General features: G+C 40.4%; 1 protein-coding gene across 1 annotated transcript; it reads left to right on the forward strand.

Annotated features, from left to right (window-relative positions):
- The first annotated feature begins 2,380 nt into the window (after positions 1-2,380).
- Znf334 (zinc finger protein 334) lies at positions 2,381-15,191 on the forward strand. The gene is made up of 4 exons (XM_023720730.1): positions 2,381-2,391; positions 9,002-9,147; positions 9,514-9,609; positions 13,414-15,191. Exons 1-4 carry the CDS (start codon positions 2,381-2,383, stop codon positions 15,189-15,191), a joined length of 2,031 nt encoding a protein of 676 aa, XP_023576498.1.
- The last annotated feature ends 4,145 nt before the right edge of the window (positions 15,192-19,336 follow it).

Raw genomic sequence — 19,336 nt, forward strand, 5'->3', positions numbered from 1 at the left:
GCTGGGGGATTGAACCGTGGTCCCTTTGCTTTGCTAAGCTTATTCAAATAGGTGCTTTGGACCACTGAGCCATCTCACCAGCCCCTGTTTAAAAATATTGACTCCACCTAAAAAAGTGTCTACCTGTTTATAGCTCTGGTGTCACACAGTACAGTGTTGTGTTTGTGTTATAAGAGTTCTACCCAATTATTGTCAACTTAGTCATAGATACTACAACGTACTCTGAATGGACCTTATTAGTTTTAAATTATCTTATTATCATTGTCAGAAAAAAAAATGCTGACATAAAAGCATATTAACCTGTGGAACAAACTGACATCACGTGTGTGAAATTGACCAGAAGTGATTTACTGAAAATATGGCATCTCTTCCTATGCAGCGCCCTGCCAAGAAATTTATAACCTGAATCGAAGCATGAGAAAGCAATCAGATAAACTCAAATGAAAGAACATTACTCAAAACAAATGGGGTCTTCTTCAAAATTACCAATACAGAAAGAGCATGAAGAAATAGATTAAAGGAGTCTAAATGATAAGTCAATTGGATATACCAAATGACCCTGAACTGAATCCTGGATCAGAAAAAAATTGTTATAAAGGATATATTATTAATTGTGCTATGTCTACGTGACTGGAGTAAGAAACACCTAGCCGATTGGTAGAATTTGAGTGTGTCTGTTGATGATTGACACATAAGCCGGCAAATGAGGTGAAAGATCCACCTTGGTTGTGGTTACTATCAACCAATAGGCCTGGACCCCAGATAGAATTAGACAGGGAAAGGAGAAGAAAGTTCACCAGTTTTGAAGAGCCCCAGTCTTCTTGAGCTGATGTATTCTTTGCTGCCATGATTTTGAACATTGATCTTCAGTCTCTTCAGCCTTGAAAGGCAGATTTGTGCCAGTCACTCCAGAGTCAGCTTCCAGGCCTTTGACCTTGGCGCTGTATCCCTGATCCCTCCCATGCTGTGACTTCTATCTCTTGGGTTGAGCAGCTACTGGATTCCCTGACTCCCCAGCATACAGAGGGCCATTGCAGAGTCTCCTGCCTCTGATCCTATAAGCTTATCTAACAAATTCTTTTGCATAATTATTCATATATTTTTCTACTGATTCTGTTCCTCTAGTGAACCCTAATACATTCAGTATTATACGAGAATAATCTATCAGTGTTGAACTTCTTGGATTTGATAATTGTGTGATGGTTATGTTAAAAAAAAAAAAACTGAATGGTGCCACATGACTATAGTCTCAGGAGTTCAAGGTCAGCCTGAGAAGTACAATGAGACCCCATCTCCAAACAAGACAAAAAATGCCCATGTTCTCAGGAGATGTATGTGAAAGTTTAGGAGCATCAGTTCATGTTTGCAAGTTGCTCTCAAGGAAGAGGAAAGGAGGGAGAATGCACATGGTGAAATAGCCACAATAGATGAAAGCAAACAAACACTTTACAGATATTCAGTCAGAGTGAATTATTCCTGTAATTTTTCTGTAAATTTGGAATTTGTCAAGGTAATGCAGATAAGAAAACTATTAATAACATGTTTAATGGAAAGACCAAGATAACACATTTAGCTTTTAGGGCTCCATTTCAGTGAACGTGTTACCTAACATTGACCATGGGACATCAAGGAAGGGGGATCATGATCTCTTTCCTTTGTGATGTGTGTGTATTTCCTGGTCTAGCTATAGTTTTAGCATATTACTTTGGAAAATTAGCTTTGTGCAGAGGTGGTTGTTTGCATTGGGGAGAAAAGCTGCTGGTCATCAGTATTAATCTTTTACTATCTTGCTTGGCTTTTGTTTTTTCTGGTGGTGGAGACTGAACCCAGGACCTTTACACCTAGCTACATCCTCATCGCATTTTAAAATTTGAGACAGGGTCTTGCTAAATTGTTCAGGCTGGGCTCAAACTTGCAATCCTCCTGCCTGAGCTTCCCAATGCACCACCACTCCCAGTTTTGTTTTCTGGTTAGCAGTTGACATACATCTTTCTTTTCTCCCATTATACTTTGGGTCTAAAGAGTCCTTTGTAGGTAGAACAGAGTTCAAATCCCTAAGAGGTGGGCTATAGGGAACTAGGACTACACACAAAAGCAGAGCTGATTTTGGAACATAAATAACCCAATTTGCCAAATAAGAAGTCTTTAGACATTCCCTGAGGCAGGGAGCACAGAGACCTGTGGAAAATGGAGGCTCAGATTTGATGGATTATCCTAGGAGAGGGTCGGGAACTGGTCCGCTTAGCTCCTTCTGCGCATGTGCAGTTCTTCCTCATTGTTCCAGGGCTCTCTTGTCTCCAACCTCACGCGCGCCCGCGACTGATAATCCTGTTGTCTCCCTTTGTCGCTCACTGACCCGGCCCTGAAAGAAGGGTGCGGTATGCACTACAGGTGAGAGCCTGTTTCGGGGCGGGGGTGGCTTTGCCAGGTTTGGGACGGGTTTGTGTACAAGCAAAAAACTTGAGAGTGTCCCACGGGATTGAGACCCAGTAATACTTGTTCCTGAGTCCGCTCTCCCTTTGCCCCTCCAGGGAGCGAGAAGGGTCGCGGCGGATCTGCAGCCTTCATTCTCTAAGGATGAATACAGGGGTGGGCGGTTTCTAGATCAGCGTAAGTGTACTGGGGAAAGGCATTCAAATGTCAAACGAGTTTGCTGAAGCTCCTCGAATTTGCATATCCCCAGCAGTCCTTCCTTAGAGAAAGGAACACGGGCGGGGAGCGCTGGGGAGGCCCTGAGAAGGTATTCTTCTGACCTTTATTGCATGTGTGCCTATAGGCACCCGGAGGAGGTGTATGTGTGGTGGTGGTGGGGGGGAGGTTCTGTACTATAAAGGACTGATTTCAAATTCTACCTTTGTTTGAGTCTTCTTAGGCAGGATGAAACTCTAAACCTCTGAGCCTCAGTTTCCTCCCTTGTAAAATGAAGTTATCGCCAAAGCCTGCCTTGGGCTTATTCTGAGCTCCACATGAGAGAGCGCCTGTAAAGCACTGGACAGAGGTTTTGGCATTTTCTCTGCAGTTGAAAAGGTTACCTGCTTGCTTCGCCGTTCTATTCTTTTAAGTATTGTACTCTCTCTCACTTGGCTCTGAAGACTCCCTGAAATTCAGTGTTACCAAGCTCTGCCATCCCACACCCTTTTAAAGATGGGGTCTTCTTATGCAGTCCAGGCTCACCTTGAACTTTCTATGTAGCCCAGGTTGTCCTTGAATTCACAGTGATCCTTCTGCCTCAACTTCCAAGTGCTGGGATTATAGGCATGCACCACCATACCCAGCCCCAAGCCCATTTTATTTATTTATTTATTTATTTATTTATTTATTTATTTATATTTTAGGGAAGGGTTTATAGGGTGTTCAGGATCTCACTACTTGATCGGACTCATAGTGATCCACCTGTTTACCAAGCCCATTTTAATAGAGAAGAAAACCCAGACTCTGGGGGTGATGCTAGTGAGAGAAGGCTTTGGGTTGCAACCCTCTAACCCTTTGATCTGCAGGTCTCCTGCTAGGTCTTCCCAGCAGCTGATTGCTCACAGCTCTCAGCAGGTGCACAGCCGTAAGTGCCTCAAGGGAGTAACTGGGGTGTGCGAAGACTCAGTTTTTCCCTTGGGAGTCATGGGAAGTCTACCCTGGGGTTACTGCATAAGTGAGGCCATCTCTCTGCCTTCAGCAGCTACGGATGCCCAAGCTGGATTTTTGTCCACTTTTAAACTAGCATGCATCAGAACACCTGAGTGAGACCTCACTGTGAGAACCACTATTAAGGGTAGATGGTAAATTTCTGAAGCTTCTAGTTATTTGACTTTATTTACACACTTTAGCCTCAAGAAGTTAATGATCTATGTGACTAAGTAAACATGCAGGTCTTCATAAGGTCTTCACTGTTATATCAAGTTTTACACCTTTTATTATGGAAAAACTCAAACATATAAAGTAAATACTGGAATAACTTTTTGGAAAATATCAGTAAATCCTTGTCATAGATAACCTCAGCAAACAGACAGTCACCCACTTCCTCAACACACACACACACACACACACACACACACACACACAGAGGCATGTACACATGTATGAAGGGACGCATGCATGGACACATGCACGGACGCTCGCATGCCCCCCCCACTGTCCCTTCCTACCTTCTTTTACAGGTTTATTTTAAAGCAAATCACAGACGTTAAAAACGAAGTATATAACATGCTTAATAGCTGAAGGTCTCTATAGTAATGTGATTTGTTTAGCCAAATCTCTCAGTTGAATTTCATGTTATTTATACCGTATGTGTCTGCCATCAAATTGAAGAAATTTTAAGTTATGAGAAATTAATATTCACTTTCCCCAATGAAACGCTCACTTGCTTGCCGGAGCCCCGTGTGGTTACACAAAGGTTACAAGAACCCCCCGGCACATGCCTACCTGCCATGTGGCCATGTATCAGTGGATACGTGGGTTTCCTGCAAGCGCTAAGAGAACCTTCCAGGTAGCCTGTATTTCTCATTGTTCCTTCACTCCTTCCCTCTCCTCACGCCTGCCTGCACAGCTCTCTATACTTTTCCAGGAGCAGGAGAGAATGAACATATCCCAGGTGAGTTGTTTACCTCTTATCCCGTGTTTTCAGCCAAATGTAAGAGTAACTATGCTGTTGACCATGCTTGCTTGTCAGTTGGTTTTCTTCGTTTGTCAATTTCCTAACTTTTCCCCTGCATTATTATTTTACTTTATTTTTCCTTCTTCTAGTGGATTTGATGGTCTACATTTCATTTTATTAGTCATTGTTCTAGATGCACTAACATATGCATAACACATTTTTCTATCAATATTTGAAGTTTTGTTTCATCTATTGTATCACCTAAACCTAAGCATTCCTCCTACATCTCAGGTTTAGTGAAAAACATTGTTGTCCTTTTTTCACTGTTTTCTCTTTATGTAATATATATTACTTTTTAAGAAATAAATCATAAATAATATTATCCTATGCTAACCACCACACCTTCTAGCTACTTGAACAATAATCATTTAAATTTGAATATACATCTTCTAGTTATTTTTGACATCCCAATTTGGAAGATAGAGTAATAAAATTGTAATCATTGTCTGGGAAGATAGCTCATAAGCATAAGCCCTGCTTGGCAAGCACAAGGTTCTGAGTTCGACTCCTGGTACTGCATACCATGCCAGCCCTGGAACTGGGTGTGTTGGCGCATGCCTATAATCCCTGTGCTGGACAGACTGAGACAGGAGGATCACTAAGAGTCTGAACTGCATAGCAAGACCCTGTATCCAAAAAATCATTATCATTGGCCAGCTGTAATATTACCTATAACTGGGAGTATCCTATTCTATTCCAGCCATTGTTAAATTTCCTGCCTGGATTAGCTCATATAATACTGACAACATTATTGAGGAGATACATTTATTACATCTTTTTTTCTCTAAGGGCTACAAAGATCTAAGTAATTCTCAAAAGTTGGAGCTGACATAGTTCAGGGACACACTGTAAGAGGTTTGGCCCTGTTGAGACCTCCTCAAGTCCAAGTGCACCACAAGTTCTCCACCTACATTGTGAAAGTGCATTTTTATCTGTTCATGTGCCAACCTGCCCAAGGACTTGGAATGGGAGTTCTTGTAGGAATGGGATTGCCAGGTAAGACACAGGACACAAAAAAGAAAGTACGAGACACACTTATACGAAGAGCTTATTTGTTGTTTACCTGAAGTTCAAGTGAAAGCAGATGCTTGTATTTTTATTACTGATGATGACCAGTGAGGCTGGCAGCCCCAACTCATATGGAGGAGCCGATGCTCTTGGTTTTCAGTGGCTGGTTCTATGACCTTCTTCCAGATGTTCGTCGGTGCATTGGAAGGTCCTGCATCAGCATCCCCATCGGCCAATGAAGTAGCTCTCTGTCCAGAGCTTCAGGAATTCTCAGGCTTGGTACTTACATATAGGTCTTGTTTGAAACTGTGGACACTATACCTGTGTGTCCTGTCAACAGCAGTACCTGTGGTCTGGTCAACATGATCACCGTTTGCTGTGTTTTCCTCTTTTGGGAACTCTGCTGCATTTAGATGGGGGCTGTGGAGCACTGCACAGATCGACTGTGTTAATCAACCCTCTGAGTCTGCGTATCTGAAGCTGCCTTCATCCTGCTCTGCCCTGGGAATAAGTGATTGGCTCAAAATCCTTTTCCTCTGAAGATTATGAGAAAAGACAATTCACACTATTTCCTGTTTGGAGAGACCAAGAATTGGTGCGGCAGCATGGCTCTCATGACTTCATAGATAACCTGTTTTTCCTCTTCTTCTTCTTCTTTCTCCTCTTCTTTCTCGGTGTCATGTTTCACCATGCAGTGTCTGCTTATTCTTTTTTTCACTTTCCTACTTGGTAATTGAATGTGTCCTAACAAGATGAAGACTTGCATGCTCAGAGATGTTTTCATTTATCTCTGTGCTTATTTCCTGCTCAAGTTCCTCTGTGTCCTCGCCACCTAGAAATCCTGTCAGAGACTCTCCTCATTCTCCTTTCTGCATTCCTTGATGTTAATTTCAGCATTTCCACTTTCCTGTAGTTTTGTTCTGTGCACAGAGAGATTTGCTCATTTTCTTTCTGGGATTTCTCTGTCTGGTTTTGTTTTCTGACTCCTAAATCAATAGCAACACTTTTAATACCTGTGTGCCTTTTCTTTACTCATAGCAGACTTTTCTCATCTATGGAAGTCAGACTCTTACACTGACTTGGAGACATTGTTTGAAATGCTTAAATATTATACCTGGTGCTGATCTTCTGGGCTTTTGTTATTTGCACTAAATTTATTTAGAAGCCTTCAGTTTCTTCTTGATGCTTCTTTCTCAGGCTGTGGTTTCCTTCCAGTGTCCAGATCCCTTTTGTGTTTTCCAAATGAGCAAGGAAAAGCAGGGACATCACTTGATGTTCAGCATCGGTAGCTGTTGTGTGCTTATTCCACTCTGTCTCTGTGAAAAGGATACCCTTCAATTAAAGGATAGACTTGGGTCCTTCCATGCTCATGCCTATAATATAGGGGTTGAGGCAGGATGATTGTGAATTTGAGACCAGCCTGGGCAAGTTAGTGATTTAGTGAGATCCTGTCTCAAAATAAAAAATAAAGAAGAGCTAGGTATGTAGCTCAGTGTGTCGGTCCTAGGGTTCAATCCCTAGGACTACTGAAAAAAGTCAGGAGATGCCTACAGAGAATCCCTTTAGGCTAGATAAGGGAGGGAAACTCCAGGACACCCTTCCTCCATCAAAGAGAGCATTACTATACCTAATGGCAGAGCACATTAGTCTGTTCCCCTAGAGTTGCTCTAAAAGCAAAGCTGTGCCCAGAACAGGGTACTGTGTACAGAACTTAGGTTTCTCTCTCTGGTTGCAAAGTTCTCAGACTCTTGGAGGGCAGTTTCCTGTTTTATATAGAGATCATTATCCTGAGCATTAACCTTAAGGAGTAAGAATCCACCCAGGAGTCTGGTAGCTCTTCTGCTGATCATGTCCCCATCCACCTCCCAGACTCTAGCTGCTGAGCTGGGAGGTCCAGTGGGCTCTGAAGGGTGGCCTGAGACTTCTGCACATTCTGTGAGAGTTACGTAGAGAGCCTCCAGTATCTGCCTCCTGCTGTATGTCTTCTAGAAACTTCTAGAAATTTCTAGAAGACGGCCTTCCCTGTACTCTTCTGCTGAGGTAAACATAGTGTTGTCATATTTCTCTCTGCTGTTTTTTCAGGTAAAGGAAATAAATATATGTACTCAGGTCATTGTATTGATCCAGGAATGTCCCTTACTCTTCAACTTGGTGCTTCTGAACTCTGAATTTACTCACCAACTGCCTAGTGAGCGTCACTGTGGAATGGAACTGTGTTTGATGCTGCAGACAGCTGCTAGCTACCAGTGTTGCTTCCTTCTGGGCTTTCAGGGCTCACTTCTCTTTCTCTGTTGGCCCCTAGGCCCTGTAGCTTCACTATCAATGCTTTTTGTGAACAAGTTCCCTCTCCCATGGCTTCAGCCACCACAGAGCTGTACCTAATTCCAAACATGTACCCATCTTTATCTTCTTTATCCTAGGTCTCTCCTGAGACCTAAGAACTTATATCCAGCTGTTACCTGAACATCTCCACTTGTTTCACAGGTATCTTAAGTATAACATGCCTAAGAGTCAGTCTCTGTGTCTGTCTGTCTGTCTCTCTCTCTGTCTCTCTCTCTGTCTCTCTCTCCATCCTCCATTCGTTCTTTCACCTCTTTTATTCATCTCAGTACAGAATGTGGTGCCAGCATCAAGCCTTCTGCTCTTGTGGATAACCTGAGAGTAATGCTCCATTTTCCTTCACTGTGTGATCAACTGCTAGCTATTTCCATTTAGAGTTAGTCCCAGTTCTGGTTGGAGGTGGGTCCCTGGGGATGTGACCTGGATGGGTGTGTTCATGTCCTGGCTCCTCCCTGCTCTCTCTGCTTCCTGGATGCCATGTGTTGAGCAGATTACCACCACCATGCCTTTCCACCATGTCCCTGCCTTGGAGCCAGCTGACCATGGATTAAGTCCTTGAACCATAAGTGAAGTTAAACCTCTCTTTCTTTAAGTTGTGGGAGTCAGTTATTGTGTCTCAGTGACAGCAAAGCTGACAAATACACTCCCCCTTTGTGACTTCACACTGTTGCATATACCTGAGTATACGGAATGGATCCTCATCAATCTATAAGAGCCCTAAAAATAGGACCAATGTCTTAATTGTCTTAGTGTCCTCTGTAGCCAGAATAAATCCAAGTACACAAAAGAAACTCAAATTTTTATGAATTGATCAATGAATGTATAAGTAAATATAGAAGACTATTATTTCCATTATGATTTCTGTTTCTCTCACAAAGGATAACATGAAGGAAGGTAATGTTAGACAGCCTATGTAACACTGGTAAGCTCTTAACAGAGAGCCTGGTAGGACTTAGTTCCTATATGTATTTCACATGACCTTTGTCTTGAACACTTCGGATTGAGCAGGATTGGACTGTTGCAGGGGTCGGTGTTGTTTGAGGATGTGTCTATGGCCTTTACCCAGAAGGAATGGCAGCTGCTGGACCCTAGTCAGAAGTGCCTATACAGGGACATGATGTTGGAGAACTATGGACACCTGGAATCACTGGGTAAGCCCAGCTGCCCATGCAGTTCTGGCCGCATGCATTTCCTGTCTTGGAAAGCAGGTTATTGCAGAGAGTAATGTACTTTATGCTTGAGATTTTTAGCTCTAAGTTCTTTAGTGCACTTGATAGAATAATGTATTCTTATTTCCCTGATGAAAGCATCTTTCACCAAATGGCCACTTTCTCAGGCAGAGGACTTAGTCACTGATCAAAGCATTATGCAGGTTGACCAGATGCCTCATGCCCAGGGACTTAGCCACTCGCTTTGATGGGACATAGTTAGACACTGTCATGTGTTTCTCCATTTCTGTTCTTCCAAGGGTCTGAGCTCAAATGCTTTTTTCAAGTCTCCTGTCATTTTCATCACAGGCCTATGTGTCACAAAACCTGAGCTGATATGCAGGTTGGAGAAAGGAGAAGAACCATGGATATCAAAGAAGGAGCTGCCAAGTCACAGCCATTGGGGTGAGTTGAGATGAAATAGATGCTAAGAGAAATAGGTCCCAAATGGCCAATTCAAAGTTTAATATCTTTGGAATACATTTTATAAATCCCTTTTGGAGGGTCCACACTTTCAGAAGTGAGTAAAGAGTAAATAATCACATACCTTAGATAGCATACTTCCCAGCGTCACTGTCATGTACAAATGTTCCTTGTTTTCTATCTGACTTTTGGAAAGAAATTACTTGATTTGTACAGAATTCAATGACTGCCTTTTCCACTCTAGACCTTTGTTTCTTTGTTTTTCTCTATGAAACAATGGCCATTGCCCTCCTTTCCACCAGTGTCAAAAATGTCATAAAGAGGCATTTTTTCACACATCCTTTTATTCAACAAATATTTGTTAAATTCCTGTTATGTATCCTAAGCAGAATTTCTACTTGCATTAGAGCTTTAAATTAGCAAATAAATGCACAATAGGGCAGGTAGTAGTCAGCACTGTTAAAACTTAAAATTAGATAAAAGGCAAGAGATTGGTATTCAGGAATGGAGGTTGGGATGGTCTTCTTGAGGAGGCAAACATTGGGCAGAAACACTGGGATGGTGTTTTGAATGCAAGGATGGAATGAGCCACGGGCTGTTGGAGAGATTCGCAGACCAGGGGAACAGAAGGAGCCAAGCCTCTGAGAGCAGAATGTGCTTGTTAAAGAGAGAACAACAAGGAGGTCAGTGCGACCACAGGGAGTTGAGTGAGGAGGGAAAAGGAGAAAATGTTAGGGCTTACATAGAGAAAAGCTGTAGGTATAGTGAAGAATTCCAATTTTACTGAGTGAGACAGTAGGTAAGAGAATAGTTTAAAGATGGCACCTTCAAGTGTTGAATTTGGAGGTCATTGGAAGACACTGGGGTCTACAAAGAAGGACTGACCATCCGGGTCATGAGGGAGAACCTGAGAGTAATGTCCTGGGAGTGACACTGAGCAGTGTTAAGAAGGAAGGGGTGGATTCCAGTACAGAGATAATCACATTGCTCTTTCTTTTCCTACAAATTTTCCAGAAGCCACAAGGCAAATGAAAACAATATGGTCATTCCATTTTTACTGGAGTTTGGAGAAAATCTAGGGGAAAAAAAAAAAGATGCAAGGTAGAAAAGCAGCCCAAAGCCATGAAAAGTGGGCTTGCTTATGGAAGAGGTACAGAAAAAACATGCAAACCAGTACAATGTAAACTAGCTTTAGAGTATATCATGCAGACAGTATTTACTTGTAAGTTTTGCTACAAATGGGACCTTAAATGATAAGGGTATTTTCTTTAAACCGTAGAATAGTGGCATTGTCCTAAAGGATGTCTAGGCTCTGAGAAGGGCTGAAAACACAATGTAAACTAAATAAGTAAAAAAATGAAGGGTAGATTTGTGATGGAAAGGAATAATTTATGGAATTAATTGATACTTATCTCTGATAGAAGTTGACAATATTATAGATTTGTAGGATGTTATTTGAATATGTATTGTAAATTTAAGTATAAGAATCTAGTATATGCAAGCAGGTGCAGGAGCCGGGGGTTTGATCCCCAGGCCTGCCATGCCGGCCCCACCCTCAGGGCACGCTGAGACAGCAATTGAGACCAGGTGTGGTGGTGCACACCTGTAATCCCAGTTCTTGGGAGATTGTAAAGAGGCGAATCACTACGAGTCCAATCTAGTAGTGAGGCCCTGAACACCCTATAGATGCTTGTCTAAAATAAAAAAATAAAAAAACTAGTATAAAATCTGAGCATAAAAACCTAATGTTACACTCTTTTTGTCAGCATATGCATTGACTTTTATTTGTTTTATTAACCTCAGAAAAAAACTGTACATTTTAAAATGTAAAGTTGGGGGTGTAACTCAGTGGCATAGCACTTGCCTGCCAAGTATGAGGTCCTGAGTTTGATCTAAGTACCAGCAAGAGTGTAGTTGATGTTATTACATAAAATATAACAGAAAATGACAACAGTCATGCAGAGGGCAAGATATGTGCCTCAGTGATAGATTGCCTCCTAGCATGTGCAAGGTCCCGAGTTTGACCCCTACCACCAGAAAAATAATCACCCTACTAAAAATCATTTACAACAAATAAAAATAAAAGTTAACAAAGTCCTCAGACCACATTGAGTAGCCTTCTGCTTGGGTTATCACAGGAAAGACAGAAGTAAGAAAACAATAAAGGGGCTGGGGAGACAGCTCAGAGGCATAAGTAGCCACCTGGCAGGCACAAGGATCCAAGTTAGATTCCCAGCTGGCATGCTGTGCTGGCCTGGAAACTGGGCATGGTAGCTCATGCCTCCCGCTGATACAGGAGGATCACTATGTGTCCTGAGCGGTGTAGTGAGACTCTGTACCAAATAAATAAGTAAGATTTTTAAAAATAAAACATATTTTATAAAATCTATAAAAAACATTTTATAAATGGTATATCCAGACAATGGAAATGTTTAGTACTAGGAAGGCACAAAAGCCATAACTATCAAGCCATAAAAAAACCTGAAATGTATATCACTAAGTGAAAGAGTTAGCCTGGAAAGGCCATAACACTGTATCGTTCCAACCATATGAAAGACAAAACTATAATAAAAAGACTGGTGATTGCTAAAAGCTGGGTAAGGGTTGTGTGGGGAGAGAAGGGTGATAAGCAGGGCAGAGAGAATTTTTAGAACAATGAAACTGTTCTGTGTGATGCTGTAATGGTATACACAAATCATCAGACATTTGTCCAAATCCATGGAATGTACAACTTAAGAATGAGTCAAACTTAAGATTAAGCCATAAGCTTTGGGTGATCATGTTGTATTGACATACATTTAATTATAAAAAATATACATGCCACTCATGTGGAATATGTTGATAGTTTCAGAGGTGCATATATAGTGGTACATGGGGACTCAGTACCTTCCACTCCATTTTACCATAAACCTAAAACTGCTGTAAATAAAAAATTTATTTTTAAAAGTGAGTATGGAGGTGGTAGAAATCAGTTGGTAAAGAAGATCAAAAGATGAAAAATAAAAATTAAGATTGTCATAAGAGGAGATTACTAGGGATTAACTCTGCTAGAATCAAATGATAGCACTACAAGTCAAAATATAAAGCAAACTAAATCCTTTTGTAAGTGTGGTTTGTATATTTAATATTCTTATTACACATTGTTCTCCCACAGCAGAGTTATATGGGGAGGGGATCTGAATGATAGGAAGGAATGTTATAGATCTGAAGAAATATATGATTTTATAACTTTAACTGGAAATTTGTGTGCAGAATGAAAAGGGAAGAAAGACTAGAAGCATGTAGAGAGGAGAGAATATCCTCCCCTTAAAGTCTGGGGAAAATAAAAATAAGGGTTTAGTCTCTGATCTTCCCTCTACATCTAGTCTTTGTTCTAATACTTCCATTAAGCACCTTTCAGTCCTCTTTGCCTTGTTCTTCATTGTTGCCTCAGTTTTTAAATGTCCCCTATCCTTGGCTCAATCATTTTCCTAATATTCTTTGTTTTCTAGTCATCATTCTTGTACTATATTTCAAGCCCCCTCCTTACTCCGAGGTCATGTTTATAACAAGCCAGTGCTATGTGATATGTTCATGTTCACCTTTCTCCTCCATTTGTACTATAGTATGCATTTTTCTTGTTTTCATGATCTTCAAACAAAAGACTAGAAATATTTGCTTAGGACTGCTATAATCCCATGAGATCATGCCTGAAACTCCAGAATCAACTCAGCATAGAGACTTCTGTAAAATCCTTTCCTTTAAAAATTAAGATTTATAATATATGGTTAAAATTTATTTTTCCAGAATACCAGAGAGCCACTAACTTGAAAGAAAGTCAAGAAAATGAAGACAAATATTTGAGACAAGTTTTATTCATCAATAACAAAACACTGATTAAGGACAGAAGTAAGACTTTAAGAAAAATAGGTGACTTGGCCACAGACCCAGTGCCCTCAAGAAAAAGAACTCATAAATGTGACTTATTTGGAGGAAGCTTAAAAAATGTTTCAGAATTAATTATTAGCAACAGAAACCATGTAAAGAAAATATCTGATGATTTCAATGGATATGAGTATCTTGACACTAAACATGAGGACACTAATCATACATGGAGTAAAGCACAAGAAAATGATCACAATAAGAAATCTCACCATCCCAATGAGGACTTTATTCAATATCAACAGAATTCATCTTTGGGACAACTTCAATATAGTAATTATGGGAAGGCTGTTCACAGAAAGACAGTCTTTGTTACATGTGAGAAAGCTTACACAAAAGAGATACCCCCTGAAAGCAATGAACATAGACAAGCCTTCATCAGAAAGCTAAAGCTTACTTCTTATCCAAGGACCCTTGAGGAAAGGAAGCCCCAGGAGTTCAGTAAAAGTGGGAAATCCTCATGTATGAAGTCACAGCAAGCTCATCAAGATATTCACATGGGGGAAAAACACTATGAAGATAACGCATTTGGGAAATCCTTGAGCAAAAAATTAAACCTTACCCAATATCAGAGAATTTCCCCAGGAGAAAAACCTGGTAAAAATAACAAATCTTTATGGAAGTTGTACCACAGTGAAACTGAAACAACTCATGCAGGGGAGATGTATGGCCTTAAGAAATTGGGGAGATCCCTTCATGAAAAGTCATGCCTTACTCAACATCAGAGAACACTCCCAACAGAAGAACTAAGTAAGGATGATGATAGGAAAGAGGCATTAAAGAATAAATCATATCTCATTGTAAGTCAGAGAATTAACAGAAGAGAGAACATCTTTAAGGGTAATAAAAGTGAGAAATCCTTTCACAAGAAGTCAAAACATACTCAGCAAGAGAGTACAAGCTCAGGGAAAAATCATGATGAGGGTGAAGAAAGTGGCAAAGCCTTAAGTAAGAAGTCACACTTCTGTGAAAACCAGAGCACCCACAAAGGAGAGAAAGCCTTTGACTGCAGTAAATGTGGAGAACGCTTCTGTAAGAAAACGGATCTTAGCCAGCATCAGAGCACACACACAGGGAAGAAGCGCTATGAGTGTAATGAATGTGAGAAATCCTTCTTTGTGAAGTCCAACCTCACAGAACATCAGAGAACTCACACAGGTGAAAAGCCATATGAATGTAATGAATGTGGGAAGTCCTTCTGCCAGAAATCAGCCCTCACAGTACATCAGAGAACTCACACTGGAGAGAAACCATATAAATGTAATGAATGTGGGAAAACCTTCTGTGTGAAATCAAACCTTACTCAACATCAAAGGACCCACACAGGAGAGAAACCCTATAAATGTAGTGAATGCTGGAGATCTTTCTGTGTGAAATCCAACCTTGTGGTGCATCAGAGGACTCATACAGGAGAAAAGCCCTACAAATGTCCTGAGTGTGGGAAAACCTTCTATGAAAAGTCAGCCCTCACCAAACATCAGCGAATTCACACAGGGGAAAAACCCTACGAATGTAATGAATGTAGGAAAACATTCAGCCAGAGGTCAGCCCTTACCAAACATCAACGAAAAACACACAAGAAGAAAACTCCCATCAATGCTACGCACATACAGAATCCTGTATTATCAAACCAAACTCAATGAACACCAGCAATCAGAGGGCAGAAACTTAACATGTCAACACAATTAGCAAAGTCTTCACTAAAGGTTTTAACTAATAGGAGCTAGAGAATTAATATGAGTGAAAATATAGAATACCTTAAAACATCTGAATTCTTTCAACAAATGTTTGAAGTTGTTGAGGGAAATATATAATTTTTAGAAATATGAATAAAAATGTTCTCACAGAAAAATTGTTTAACTAGAAGTCATTTCAGATGTGGTACAAAAAATTACAGAAACAATAGCTAAAACTTTCTTCATACAAAATATGGACATTTTATAAAAGCTTGGCTCATTTAAGTCATTGATACAGCATCAGTTAACAGTCATTTTGGCCTACCCTTATTCCTTGTCTTGATTGTATATTTTTCTAGTAAAAATTCTCCTATATTTTTAAAAATAATAAAATGAACACTGGGCTGGGGAGATAGCTCAGTAGTCTAAGCGCCTGACTGGCAAGCGCAAGGACCTGGGTTCCATCCCTGGTATTGCATGCCATGCAGGCCCCATTACCCCAGATGTGCCTGGCTGGCCACGGAAATCAGGCATGGTGGTGCACACCTGTAGTCTAGTGCTGGGGAAGCTGACACAAGAGGATCAATATAGGGCTAGGGAAATAGTTCAGTGTTTAAGCACCTGCCTGGCAAGCTCAAGGTCCCGAGTTTGATCCCCAGAACCACATGTCATGCTGACCCTGAACCCTGCATGCACTGTGCTGGCCCCAACACCAGGCATGGTGGCATGCACCTATAATCCTAGCATGGGGGAGGCTAAGACAGGAGGATCACTGCCCTACACTGAACTGTGTAGGGAGAGCCTGATTTAAATAAATAAATAAATGAATAAATAAATAAATAAATTTTTAAAAAAGAGGATCACTATGAGTCTAAGCTGTGTAGTAAGACCCTGTACCATATAAATCAATAAAAGATTAAAATGAATATTGACTAATGTATAAACATGGGAAATGTAGAAAAGAAACAAATGGAAAGGTACAGTCACCTAAATAAGTAAAAATGGAATGAAGCTGATAGTAAAAATAATATACAAATACTTTATGAGTAATATATAAAATATAAATATATTATTGTATTATATAATGAATATATTAATAATGTAATATATAATGCATATTATGTAATATATAATATATAAAACATATAAAAATAATAAATACATTACAAATAATATAAACAAATTGAATTCCCACATCAAAAGCAGAGGTAGTTCAATAGTGAACTGAGTCAGAAAAAAACTAAATGTGGTTGCAAGACAACATATATCTAAGATCAGTTGACAAAGGCTTTGAAATTTAAGAAAAGACAAAAATACATCTTTTTAGAAATATACCAATCTATTAAAGTATGACTACATTGGAAGTTGTTAAGGGATTTTGACTATATTGTGATTTGAACTTAAATAGAGTTAACATTTAGGGAGAAGATGGATGTTAAAAATTCTGTGTATTCAGAACATGCTAACTATGGCAAAGTGTATTAATTGCCTTCCAGTGAGCACAGTCCTCTTCATTTAGTAGTAGAACTCCCTGCTCAATGTTTGATGCATAGCCATTCAATTAAATTTTGTATTTCTTATCTGACTTTGCCACTAGATTGTCCCTACCTGTTCACTGTAACTCACATAGATTATTGGAAGAATGTGCACATTTATTTCCAATAGATTTACTGAGAATGTACCCTCTTTTGGCTAACTTACACACACAAAATCTTTAAGGGCACCAAGTGTGTAGTGACAAAGGATTGGCTAAGTATGGCACATCCAAGGGAGAGAATGCTTTGCTATCTATTAATAATAGATAATTCTGCTAGAGTTTAACTCTATGGCAGGCACTTTTCTAAGAAATTCATACATGTTAAACTTTCATTTAATCCTCATAGTTGCCTATGGAGTAGGTGCTGTTATCTACACATTACAGATGGGGTAACCACAACACAGAGATTAATTTGCCCAAATCCTACAACAGGTAAAATAGCAATTTGAGTCTAGGCAGTCTGGTTCCAGAGCTTGAGTTCTTAACCATTAGCTTTTCAACTTCTCGTAAAAAGTGATCCTGCAGGGAATTATCCAGTGGTTCACATGTGCGCATTCATGTTACCCTGTCTTTTTGTCTTCAGCTGACATGTTTAACCTTTCATGGCTAGAAAATCCACAGAAAGTTCTATAAAGGGCAGGGCCAGAGCCATTAGATACATCTCTTTGATTAGTGGTCTTCTTTGGCTGTCATTACTAGTAAGAAATTGTGTAAGATGCTCTGTATGGGTTTTATTTAGAATGATGAACAGGGCACTGGGGAGTTGAGCAACTTGAATCCTCATCTTGACATGACTTCTAGCAATTGTATGACCTACTCTGGGCCCATGTATTCATCTTTAAAATGAGGAGGCAGAGTTCAACAATGCTTGTGATGCTTTTTCATTATTATTATTCTGAACTTTGATGCCAGTCTACTAGGCAATCAGTGCATCCACAAAAGCCAAAGATGATGAATGTAGTGTGGACATGGGGCCAGCACAGACCAGGAAAGAAAGAGTGGAAATAAAGAAAACCCATGTATTTGGAGATGGTTGACCCTGAGTTCCTTCAGCTGGGCCTGATGAGCTCTTTCCATCTCGGTGTGCCAGCATCCAATGCAATAGACATTTTCTTGTGGAAGCTGTCAGTCCCCTCAGCTCAGGTCACTGCTCTGAAAGTTGCCACCAACTTTTAATTGTTACACAGTCCTGAAACTCTCTGCATACAGTCACACAAGGAAATTTTGCACACTCTGAATAGGAAGATAAAGGATTACTCTGAACCAGGCATAACAGTGTACACTTGCAATCCTACCTTCTTGGGAGACTAAGACAGGAGGATCACAAGTTCAAGGCTAGTCTGGGCTACATAGTGAGGTCCTATCTCAAAAGTAAAAAAGAGGGGCCAGGGAGATGGCTCAGTGGAAAAAGCACTTACCTGGCAAGCACAAGGGCCTGAGTTCAGTCCCTGGTTCCACAAAAAAAAAAAAGTAAAAAAGTTTCTTCTTGCTCCGCTCCCTGGCTGGGCTCTTCTGCCTCTGCCTTTGGCTCTGTCAATAGGTCTCACTTCCATGTGTCCAATCTGGTAGATTTCTGTTCCTAAAGTCTCTTCCTGACACTTAAGGCCCATCGCATTCTGGTGGTCATATCTTCTCCATCATATCTTCTTAGGTAAAATGTTGTGTATCTTGCCCACTTCATTGTAAGTATCTTTTCTATGGTTTGTGTGTATTTGCAACATGTCACCACTGGCAGATACTGGATAATGGTACACAGGAGGCCCCTGTGTCATTTCTTACAGCTACCAACTGTATGTGAATCTACAATTACCTAGAAATGAAAGTTTAATTTTAAAAGTGAGCATAGGAACAATCAACACAATGTGGGGCAGCAGCTCTTCCTGGGATGGGGAAGGGAGGAGGAGAATAGATGCATCGTCCGTAGTGCTGGAGCATCTGCCTTACATTTGTAGAGAGTATATGGGCTTTCAAAATCATGTGTGTACTCTCAAATGACTTTCATCTTCCAGAAAAACTTAATTTCTGATGCTGAGTTCCTATCCTGCTTGACAAAGTTCTAATCTAATCCCATTTGAATGAATGAAGTCAAAGCTTATGATTTCTCAGCTGCTTCATATTGAGAACTCAGTCCTATTCTGGATTATTTTCTCCTTGTCCTCCTCCACATTAAAGCTAGACTTGGTAGGGGAAGGATACATAGATGCACTGCTGAGGCAGCAGTGGGGAGAAGGTGGTGTTTTCCCCTCCACTCTTGATTTACCTCTGTCTCTACCTAGCCTCCTACCCTCTGGGTCAGAGATGCACAGTTCTCCTTGGTCCCAGGCACAGGTATTGTATGGAGTGTTTGTGAACTACCATAACAGAATACCTGAGACTAAATAGTTTATAATGAGAAGAAACTTACTTCTCATGGTTCTGTTGGCTGAGAAACCTAACCTAGAGGGCTGGACTCTGGTGAGAATCTTCTTGCTTTGCAATCCCATAGCAGAAAGCAGGAGGAGGAAGGAGAGAGTAACAAGACAGAGAGACAGAGAGAGTCAAACTTGCAACCTCATGCCCTTTTGTAATTCACTTT

The sequence above is a fragment of the Octodon degus genome, unplaced genomic scaffold (genome assembly GCF_000260255.1).
Source record: "Octodon degus isolate 3935 unplaced genomic scaffold, OctDeg1.0 scaffold00077, whole genome shotgun sequence".
NCBI lineage: Eukaryota > Metazoa > Chordata > Mammalia > Rodentia > Octodontidae > Octodon > Octodon degus.